At 39.8% G+C, this 11,681-nt stretch overlaps 1 protein-coding gene, 1 long non-coding RNA gene and 1 pseudogene across 2 annotated transcripts; 2 read left to right on the plus strand and 1 right to left on the minus strand.

Moving 5' to 3' along the window:
- The window catches only part of LOC134333833 (NACHT, LRR and PYD domains-containing protein 12-like), a 37,351-nt pseudogene extending 34,677 nt beyond the window's left edge, over positions 1 to 2,674 (minus strand).
- rnf146 (ring finger protein 146) lies at positions 1,093 to 6,400 on the plus strand. Its single transcript, XM_063015391.1, has 2 exons — positions 1,093 to 1,237; positions 3,022 to 6,400. Exon 2 carries the CDS (start codon positions 3,023 to 3,025, stop codon positions 4,256 to 4,258), a length of 1,236 nt encoding a protein of 411 aa, XP_062871461.1. The 5' UTR covers positions 1,093 to 1,237; position 3,022; the 3' UTR covers positions 4,259 to 6,400.
- Positions 6,401 to 11,143: 4,743 nt separating this feature from the next.
- On the plus strand, positions 11,144 to 11,544 carry LOC134333441 (uncharacterized). Its single transcript, XR_010015382.1, has 3 exons — positions 11,144 to 11,223; positions 11,330 to 11,407; positions 11,497 to 11,544. It is a non-coding gene; the product is annotated as an uncharacterized LOC134333441 (long non-coding RNA).
- Positions 11,545 to 11,681: the final 137 nt, after the last annotated feature.

Consider the following 11,681-nt stretch of genomic DNA (forward strand, 5'->3'; position numbering starts at 1 on the left):
GCTGAAAAACGGGAACAGATCCGCTTCTGGTCGTTGATTATTGTGATTTTTTTAGAAGTTGAGAACAAAACGTGCAACAATAAAGCTACAAGAAAGTGAAAGTAAAACTACAGATACACTTCTGCTTTAATATTTATATCTTTATTATGTTTATTATGCTGCCCGTGTCTCGTTATAATTAATAAATAAACATTTCAATAAAATATTAACTCGAATACTGAGTGAGTTTTATTATTTACTGTTCTGTTTTGATTCAAAATAAATCGTAGTAAATTTAAAAAAACACGCTGCTATTATTCTGTCATTTTTATATTCAATGCACCGATCAATAACTAGAAAACTTTTTTTAAACAGCAGTTTTAATAAAGACCTACTTTGCTCATCTTGTAGTGGATGAAACAAAACTTGAAGTTTGATGTGAATTCTTCTTTAAACTCCGATCAGGTTGTAATTTTTATACGTATTTCAAATGGTTTAATAACATTTTGCTCCTGATTGAACCTTTTAAATCCTTAAATGTTGGAGGTTTTAGCTGAAAGTGGATCAGTGGGCTCTTATTCAGGAAGAACATTGAGGGTGGGTCAAAACTCAGGTGTGTAAATACGCAGGTGAATGAAATATCAAAATAAAAGTGTGGTCATGTAAAAACATATAAAATAGAAAACGTGATGCCTCCAACAGGGGGGTGTTTATCACTGTTAATTACATTTTTAACAACCTGATGCTGTAAAATGATGTCATGAGCGTTAATAATGAGCAAGTTACTCAAACCAGGGACACTTATTCATACACAGTACTCAATAACATACAGTACATCAATAACATGGTTGTTCATTTGTAACCGAAAGAGGTCGATTTATCAACTACACCATTATAAAGTTCAGGTCGGTATGTGGATGTTTCTGAATGTGGTAAAGCATTTCTCTCATTGCAGAATAAAGCTCATTTTACACGTGTTTTACATTTTTCCTTCCATCAGCTGAACTTCCAGCTCACTGTTTTCATTTCTAATTGAATCAATGATTCATTTTACAGAGTCGTTCAGTGTGAACCGACTCGTTGAAGATTCAAATTTCAAATGTGTCACTAGAGTGAAAACATCGCAGCTTTCCTAAAATCTTTATCATCGAGAAATAATTCATTTAGTTTTCAAAAGAAAATGAACATTTGCTCGCTTATCAGCAGATGAACGGAATCGGGTCTTAAACGAAGGGAAACATTTTGTGCATTTTGACAGGTGAGTTACATTAATTTCGAACTGGTTATGCTAGTTAGCATAGACGATGATAACGGATATTTAGCACAGCTGGTTAAAAACTCGGTTGTGAGCTGAAATAATGAAACATAAAAATTATTGTAATATTTTAGACTATAATTCTATCCAGATTCTTCATTTAAAACGGTTTTAGGTTTTCAATAAGGCGTTGGGTTGTTAGCGTTAGCTTAAGCAGTTAGCCTAGCCAAGGCCTGTAAACAAGCAGGTTTGGTTAACCTGTCAGCGTTAGTTATTTATGTTTAAAACAGAAGAATCGAATAAAATTGATCAGTCAGGTCATCTGTAATTATATATAGAGTGTGTTTTATAAATGCGTTAGAATTATGGGTAGTATATTAAGTTGTTGATGTATTATTTGTTAAGCTAAGCTAATTGTGTATCTTTGTGTTGTACATTGTTTTGAGTGATCAGCTGCTTCACCTGCACTCACAATCCATCATATACAAACATACAGTCACAAATACACCAGTGAAAAGGCTTTATTTTACATTTATATAAAAGTTATTGAAATGTTTTTCGTTATCAACCAAATTCAGCAAAACACACACACACATTTACCATGAATATGGTGCTGAAACATGGGTGAAACTGTCCACAGTCAAGTGAGCTTCGCATCACCATGCAGAATATAGGGCCCTGCTGCAAAACCTGTTCCTTGGAGCTTGACAGTTTATTGTTGCTCCACTCGAGATTTAAATATCATGTAAATGTTGAAATTGATGAATCGACAACATTGATGGACCAGGATTACAGTAACAGCGGTGATTTAACAGATCAGCACTGATAGAAAATGTGCAGCACATCAAGCGTGACCATCATAACTTTATCATATCTGATCATATGTGGAGGCACTTCTGTAATGCCAAGTTCACACTACGCGACTGGATCTCTTGTAATCGGGAGTCTTTCAGGTCGGTGTGTATTTCACACTACACGACTGATGGGTGATGGGGGGTCACACACTACACCATCTATCACCAACTGGAATCGCAGACGAGCTTCTCTGCTCTCCCAAACTACGTTCTGTCACGAAAACACACGTGAGAAGTGACGAGGGGTTTAATGATACCACGTCAACAAGTAGCGAGCGATCAAAGTTTGTGCGCTGATGTGCAACGTAAAATCAAGGAGAAAAAATAAATGAATCTGAGTGGATTTGGCAACGTGAACAGCTTGGATTGTTCTGTAGTGAGTTGGAGGTTAATAAATATCGTTTGCAATGCAGCGTGGGTGTTTTGTAGAGAACGATGAGGTCAGAAATACTGTAAAACTTGTGTGTGTGTGCTGATGTATTCTGATATAAACTATATTACGCCCCTGTACCACCTGTTTACACTCCTCTCCTGCGTTTCCCCTCACACCGTATCCTGCGTTCTCGTTGGCTGTTCGACACGGCATTCGTTGCCAGTCAGGCAACTTAGATCCAGATATCTGACATACTGGAAATCTCTCTTCGGAGCTGCTCGAATCGAGTTGTTGAGTAGTTCACACATAGCGACTGAGAGCTGAGTTTCGATCGCAGAGCAAATCTAGCGCCGACCAGCCACCGAGCGAAAATCAGATCAAAAATCGTGTAGTGAGATTTAGGCATAAGTCGCTCTGGATAAGAGCGTCTGCTTAGTGTCTCAAATGTAAATGTCTGTACTCTCTGACCAATCAGAATTAAGCACTAAGCAAGACAATTCTTTAAAGATAAATATTTGTTGACGCTGACCTGTTGACCGGTATCTGCCCTCTCCTTACAGAATGGCTGGATGTGAAGAGGTCGATCACTCCATGGATAGGCTGACCTCGGGTAAAAAAGTGGGCGGGTCCTCGGTAAGAGACGGCAGTGGAAGCCCCTCCCCGTCTCCTCCCCCTGCCCTCCCGGTACCGGAGTGTGCCATCTGCCTTCAGAGCTGCGTCTACCCGGTGCGGCTTCAGTGCGGCCACGTCTTCTGCTTCCTGTGCGTGAAGGGGGCTTCCTGGCACAGCAAGCGTTGTGCCCTGTGTAGGCAGGAAGTGCCCGAGGACTTTCTGGATCGTCCTACTCTGCTTTCCCCAGAGGAGCTGAAGGCAACGGCGACAGGAGGGCAGAACCTGGGCGGCCACGCCTGGTACTACGAAGGCCGCAACGGGTGGTGGCAGTACGACGAACGCACCAGCCGCGAACTAGAAGAGGCCTACGGCAAGGGCCAGAAGAGCGCCGAGATGCTCATCGCCGGCTTTCTGTACGTAGCCGACCTCGAGAACATGGTGCAGTACAGACGCAACGAGCACGGCCGGCGCAGGAGGATGAAGCGCGACGCCGTGGACGTTCCCAAAAAGGGTGTGGCCGGATTGAGGTTGGATCCGGAAATCGCAGCTGGATCTGGATCTGTTTCCTCGGCCTTCCCCGTCCCCGCAGCGTCCGATTCAGCTCCAAATTCGGTCGCTGGGGTGACGAGCGATGGCGAGAGAGAGGTCCGGACCGATAGACGTCTGAGAGAACGAGTCAGAGATCGGGTTTCTCCGGGCCTCGCCGTCCGGTCGGTCGCAGATTCGGCGCAGAATTCGGCAGACGGAGAATTCGTCGCAAATTCGGCAGACGGAGAATTCGTCGCCGAATCGGCAGACGGAGAATTCAGGCGGGAGAATTCGGCAGACGGAGCCGACGTCGCCAGTGCCGTTCGCTCTCAGCCCGCGTTTGCCCTTCCTCCCAGCCGTCCTCCCATCATGCCCGGTGGAGACGGAGACGTCCATCCTCAGCTGGCGCAGGCCTTCGCTCAGCTCAACATCAGCCGCTCCCGACCCGGAGAGACCGAACAGGAGCTGGACGACGAAGAAAACGAAGATTCGGCCGCGCCCGACGCGTCGGGCTACGAGTCCGAACCGGGGACGAGCGAAGAGGAGGATGAGGAAGGTGACGAGGACGAGGATTCGATGAGGCACAGACTGCAGCGGATGGACGGCGGCGTCCGATCTCGCAGTCCCGATGGGCAGTGCACGGTCACAGAGGTGTAGCTTTCGGGGTCATGAGAGGTCACACGTACCTGTTAATGCAGAGGGGTAAAAATTCAGAGTAGGACCAAGTTTCTTTAGAAATACCACGTTTTGGACGACACGTTACCCCAAATGCTCGTGCGCGATATTTATTATTTTAGTATTTATTAGCAAATTTAGCCTCCCAATGGCTTTGCAGGAGCATGTTTCTGAGGAAGCATATGTTGGCCCTCACTCATCATACTCATTATATTGTTAGTTGTTGTGCGTCACGGGAGACTCGGCTTTTAGGTAATGGGTGGAAATTGGTGATGGTAGAATTATGGGATGGAAATATTCATTACTAGTGAAGTGAACCTTAACGTAAACACTCAGACAGCCTGCCAGCTTGACGTACTCGGCGGTCATCACACTAGATTGCGCTACTTTATGTTATGATAAGTTGTGATGGAGGTTCTCGACCTTGGGGTCACGACTCTGCTTAGCGTTGCCCAAGATTTTAAAAGGGCTTCAATGTAAAATTCTGGGCAGGTAAAATAAAATTGTTGAGTATTTTAAGGTAGTAATAATTTTTATTGTAAGCACACTGAAACTGAATCGTTTGGAGCTTCGGTCACTAATGCTAAATTGCCAGACGTAACATAGCGACCACATTCATGTGCATAAAATCTCGATTTAATCTGTAAAATAAACACGTGCGATTGGTTTTCTTTCCCCAAAAGGCAGTGGTGGCTGAGTGGTTAAGGTACTGGACTATTCATTGGAAGGTTGCTGGTTCCAGCCCCACCACTTCCATTGTCAGGCTCCTGAGTGAGGCCCTTAAGTCGCTCTGCATAAACGTGTCTGTGAAGTAAAGGTAGACGTCGATGCGAGTGTTAAGTGGGACGTGCCGCCCTGCATGAGCGACAACATGATGGACAATCTTACGCAAAAGTTGGATGAACTTCTTTTCACTTGGAAATGTTTGCAGAAGATTGTGTGTGTAAGTTTTACTAATTCTGCAAATCAAAATAATGAAATTCATCTTAATCTTTAAATATAACATGATGTTAATAACATTCTGAGCTCGTGAGGTGAGGCGTGGAGTGTCCAGTCTCGTCTGATATCGATTCTGAATGGATGTTACCGTTCTCGCAGTAACCAAGCCAAAATCTCACAGAACATCCAGACTGGCTTTCACTGCTGGATCAGAACTTCCTTCTACTGCAGCCTGGTGGATACTGAACCGAACCACAGAAAACACCTCCGTATAAGGACTTAAGTAAACAGAATAACCAGGGTTTGTTTAAACAGATTCTACTCGCTCAAGCATTTGGGGTGAAGTTCATTTGGCTAACACTTTAGGAGTCGGGAACAGAACTTTCTGTGGACTAGTCTGATTTTTACAGCTTCTACATGCAAGTACACTGCAGCTCCGGCCTGGATTTCTCTCTCTATCTGCATCCTTATTATTATTATTATTATTATTACTATTATTACTATTATTATTATTCATACAGATGTGTAGATCTGATATATAAACAGTCATATGCACAGGTTTAAACACTCCTGGATAAACTCTAGTTTTTTTTTATCAGTAAAAAACAACCGCCTGCACACTTATGCACAATTACTGTTTATTTACTGAATAACAATATTGGAAAAATATCGGATGTGGGATGTGCAAAAAAAAAAATCTTTTTAAACTTCCTTTAATTAAACTAATAAATAGAACTCGTGCTCTCTGTACGTCATGTATATGGTGTGTTAAATTATGTTCACTCTTAAGATTAACAGTAAGCTTTGGGTGTCCAAGCTTTTGCACCAGACTGGAAATGACATTGATCCGTGTAGATATAACGAGCTGGTGAGTGTGAATGTCTGATCACCAGGGTTTCGGTTTAATGACGTGTGAGACGGAACTGTGGCACCGCTAACGAATCTCAGAACAAGCCAAAAAATCATCTCACGACGAGTTTCCTTCATGCTGATGGAGCCGAGACAGAGGGACGGGGAGGAGATGGGATGGTGGTGTGGAGATGGGTGGGATTTTTGTGTTTGAATTATTGTGTGTGTTCTTCAGTAGCGGATGGGTTTGAGTTTTGCAGGTTCTTTTCTGTCTGCTTTACTGTATATTTAATCATTTGATCATTTAACTGTAATAAAATATGAAGCTGAAATGAAGATGCGTTTGTGAGATCTGTATTATTTCGAGCCACATTTCTTCATCTCTATATGTGTCTTAATCAGCTGATAAAATTCTTTTCTGTTTTTGCTTTTTTATTTTTGCTGATTTCTGGCTCCCTGTTTCTTTGTAGGTTTTGAGCTATTTTATTTTATATGTTTAATCTTCATGTTTACTTTCCTGCTGTATGTGGGCTTGTTTTTGTTTTAAATAGAACTATCACATTGTGTTTTATTTGCTAGTAAACGTGTGTTTCTGCCTTCATTTCTTTCTTTTGCTAAGTTATCCCACTTTTTCCTGCCTTGCTTGATTTGTTTTTGGGTGTTTTATGAAAGTAATCTTTTTTTATTATTTTATTTTTTTGGTCTGTATTATTTATTATTGTTCCAAGTGTGTGTGTGTGTGTGTGTGCTTTCTATACTACTTGGTTGCTCTGTCTCATCTCTGGGTTTGATTTTTCTTACACTTTAAGAGAGAGGAAGACCAGTCCCAAGGCTAAGAACTCTGGGAAGTGGAGTTTTATTTGGGGTCTTAATTGTAGTTGTTTTGTTATTCGGTGTCTGGTTTGTTATTTTCTTTTGTTAATTTCAGTCCGAATCTCATGTCCATCATTTCCAAACAAAACAACAAGTAGAGATATGTACAGCTATGCTCAGTTCTTTTAGTGTGCTTTGTTTTATGGTGTTTTGTTACTAAATTCATCAGATTAATAAAGTGTTGTCTTTTTATTCGTCTTAAATTAAAGTCTGGCTGTTTTTGTTATTCAGATGATTAAAAAAAAGCAGGGGCGGCTCAGTGGCTCGGTGGGTAGCACTGTCGCCTCACAGCAAGAAGGTCCTGGGTTCGATCCCCAGGTGGGGCGGTCCGGGTCCTTTCTGTGTGGAGTTTGCATGTTCTCCCCGTGTCTGCGTGGGTTTACCCCGGGTGCTCCGGTTTCCTCCCACAATCCAAAGACATGCAAGTGAGGTGAATTGGAGACACAAAATTGTCCATGACTGTGTTCAATATAACCTTGAGAAGTGATGAATCTTGTGTAACGAGTAACTACCGTGTGTCTGTCATGAATGTAACCAAAGAGTGTAAAACATGATGTTAAAATCCAAATAAACAAACAAACAAAAGAAAAGCAGTATGTGCAGTGGGAGTGGGTTGCCTGGTATATATCTGTACTTTGCTAAAATTAAAGTTTAAAAGCACCAATAAATGGAACATGCTAAATCACACAAAGTAGTGCAGTGACGAAACAACATTAATTTAAACAGCAAACTAAAAGTGCATCACTGTGCTTCACCTAACATTACCCACCTTCTGAGAAGTAACACAAAAGTATGATGTTTGTTATTTGCCTCATGGTAGTTTACTGGTCTGTTACTGGTCGGCTGGGCACCCTCTAGTGGGTACAATTCGCAGTGCTTGCATCAGACTGCTGGGTGGGAAAACACCAGACTACAACCCCTGGCAAAAATTATGGAATCACCACTCTTGGAAGATGTTCTTTCAATTGTTTAATTTTGTAGAAAAAAAAAAAATCACAGACATGCCACAAAACTATCATTTCTCAAACTGTCAACCCTCTGGCATTAAGAAACAATAAAAAAAGAAACAAATATAATAGTTGTGGTCAGTCACAATTGCTTTTTTTTAGATCAAGTAGAGGAAAAAAATATGGAATCACTCAAATCTGAGGAAAAAATTATGCAATCATTAGAAAACACTGCACCATTATTACTTTGTTGCACCACCTCTGGCTTTTATAATGGTTTAAACTCTCTGAGGCATGGAGTTAACTAATGACAAACAGTATTCTTCATCAATCTGCCTTCAACTGTCTCTCGCTGTTGCCAGATCAGCTTTGCAGGTTGGAACCTTGTCATTGACCATTTTCTTCAATTTCCACCAGAGATTTTCAAATGGATTGAGATCCGGACTATTTGCAGGCCATGCCATTGACATTATATGTTTTCTTGAAGGAAAGTTTTCACGTCCTTTGCCCTATGGCAAGAGGCATTATCATCTTGAAAAATGAAGTCATCATCACCAAACATCCTTTCAACTGATGGAATAAGAAAAGCGTCCAAAATTTCAATGTGGACTTTGGCATTTATTGAAGACCATCTCCCCTGTGCCTTTACCCGACATGCAGGCCCATATCATCAACAACTGTGGAAATTAACATGTTTTCTTTAGGCAGTTATCTTCATAAATTTCATTGGACAGACACCAAACAAAAGTTCCAGCATCATCACCTTGCCCAATGCAGATTCGCGATTCATCACTGAAGATCACTTTTATCCAGTCACCCACAGTCCACGATTGCTTTTCTTTAGCCTATTTTAACCTTGTTCTTTTCTTTTTAGGTGTTAATGATGGCTTTTGTTTGGCTTTTCTGTATGTAAATCCCATTTCTTTTAGGTGATTTCTTACAGTTCAGTCACAGACATTGACTCCACTTTCCGGCCACTTGTTTCTCATTTGTTTTGTTGTGCATTTTCTGTTTTCAAGACATATTGCTTTAAGTTTTCTATCTTGATGCTTTGATGTCTTACTTGGTCTACCAGTGCTTCCCTTTTACAACCTTCCCATTTTGTTTGTACTTGGTCCAGATTTTAAACACAGCTTACTGGGAACAACCAACATCTTTTGCGACATTCCACAATGATTTATCTTCTTGAAGGAGTTTTATAATCCTCTCATTTGTTTCAACTGACATATCTTGTGTTGGAACCATGATTCATGACAATCTGCTTTGTGCAACAGCTCTCCGAGGTGTAAGCACTCTTTTTAAACTGAAGAATAATTAGCAAATCTAATCTGCTGCAGATGTTTTGTTTTTAAACTGCAAATTACAGAGTGATTCCATAATTTTTTCCTCAGATTTGAGTGATTCCATATTTTTTTCCTCTACTTGATCTAAAAAAAGCAATTGTGACTGACCACAACTATTATATTTGTTTCTTTTTTTTATTGTTTCTTAATGCCAGAAGGTTGACATTTAGAAAAATGATAGTTTTGTGGCATGTCTGTGATTTTTTTTTTTTCTACAAAATTAAACAATTGACAGAACATCTTCCAAGAGTGGTGATTCCATAATTTTTGCCAGGGGTTGTAATAAGTCAGTGGGGTCTTTAAACACTATATATATATGTGTGTGTGTGTGTGTGTGTACTTGATTTTTTTACATTTAGCAGATGCTTTTATCCAAAGCGACTTACATTACAGTTACTGTATACAGTCTGAGCAATTGAGGGTTAAGGGACTTGCTCAAGGGCCCAACAGCAGCAACCTAGCACTGGTGAGGCTAGTCCAGTACCCTAACCACTAGGCTACGGCTTTACATTCACTAGTAGAGTAGTAAGGCACTATTAATTTCTTCTGAAAAAGCTTGCGTTTAATAGTGCTAAACATGCTTCAGATTACAACCATTTTAATTATGGATAATTTAAAAAATGTTAAAGAAATTAAATGTATTTTATAATGTAAATTGTAATATAAAAATGTAATATAAAAAACTCTTGTAAATTAATTAATTATGTTTTTAATAAAGTATGTTTTTTAATCTACAAATCACTGCTGTATATGTAACTTTTATTTTGGTGTGTTTTTAAGACATGAGTTTTGACCCCTCCCTCACTGCCATTATATATTTCCGCAAGTGCGCTGACGCAGTTTAGTTTCGCTTTCAGTAAAAACGTTTAAGGATTAAAAAATGCAATCAGGAGTAAAATGTTTTACTGTTAAGAATCAACAGACGAAGATTCAAACCTGATTGGAAGATAAAGTATAATTTAGACTAAAGTTCTAGATTTGTTTTATTCACTGCAACATGAGCAAAGTAGGTCTTTATTAAAACTGCTGTTTAAATACAATTACATTTTTTTTATCATTGCACCAAATAATTAATATATTTATTTAAAAAATAGTTAACCGGTGTCATTATGAGTAAGAGATTACAAGAAGGACAGTTTGTGGTTTATGCAATGTATTTTGTCAATGTTTGTACTTGACTGATTAATATATAGTTCATTGGGTATAAGAAATATTAATATTTGTACATGTATTCTACTTCATTATCGGCTCATTAAATATAATAATGGCGTAATAATAACGACGTGTGCATTATACATTAAATACTTAAATACTTTATTTAAATATTTACCTGTTTATTATGACCTGAAACAGACAAACACCAACATAACAAACATATACATATTGTGGCGCCGGCGAGTAAGAAGGATAGCGTCAGGGCCGCGAGTGAGCTGCCTTTGGCAGTTCATTCAGTGGTTTAGGGACAGACACCCATTCATACACACATACATTCATACAACTGGCAAACATATAAGCTACTTACCCAACCCTCACCGCAGCCACCCCACTCCCAACAACGGGATACACGGCTACGGTGAGCTTAGACACCACTGCCGCAAGGCTTTCTGGGTAAAGCCTGTGCCGACGCTACACTATAAATAATAAAGCAGGACAGTTGACTATCTCTTTCACTTTGTTGCACTTTTTGCTCTCATAAAGTTCACAATCAGAAGCAGATCTGTTCGTGTTATTTAGCTATTAATATAATGTTCATTTTGTAATTATTTTAATGCCTAGGAAGTGCTGATATGAGATATTTTATTTATGTACAATGCACTCTACATGAACGGTTCTTAGGTTGTAGCTCTAATCCAACATGTAAAATGTAATAGCTAATTATTTGTAACATCTGCTTTCTACATGTCTTTATATTACAGAAAGAGAGACCAGATTCACCAGAATCCAGCTGTGTGTCCATGAAGAGTGACAAGTCAATGGACAAACCAATAGTCTTTGGGTACGGATTATGACGGGAATGTGATTGTAAACAATTAAAAAGAATGGGGAAATAAATAACTGGTTATATTATCAACATTTTCCATCTGTATGTCTTTATATAACAGAGAGAGATCAGATTCACCAGAATCCAGCTGTGTGTCCATGAAGAGTGACAAGTCAATGGACAAACCAATAGTCTTCGGGTATGAATTGTTGAGAATGTGACTGTAAACTGTACGTGAGGAATGGTAATGTCACTAACGTTTACTTTCTGTATGTCTTTATATAACAGAGAGAGATCAGATTCACCAGAATCCAGCTGTGTGTCCATGAAGAGTGACAAGTCAATGGACAAACCAATAGTCTTCGGGTATGAATTGTTGAGAATGTGACTGTAAACTGTACGTGAGGAATGGTAATGTCACTAACGTTTACTTTCTGTATGTCTTTATATAACAGAGAGAGATCAGATTCACC

Source organism: Trichomycterus rosablanca, chromosome 19, assembly GCF_030014385.1.
Source record: "Trichomycterus rosablanca isolate fTriRos1 chromosome 19, fTriRos1.hap1, whole genome shotgun sequence".
Taxonomy (NCBI): domain Eukaryota; kingdom Metazoa; phylum Chordata; class Actinopteri; order Siluriformes; family Trichomycteridae; genus Trichomycterus; species Trichomycterus rosablanca.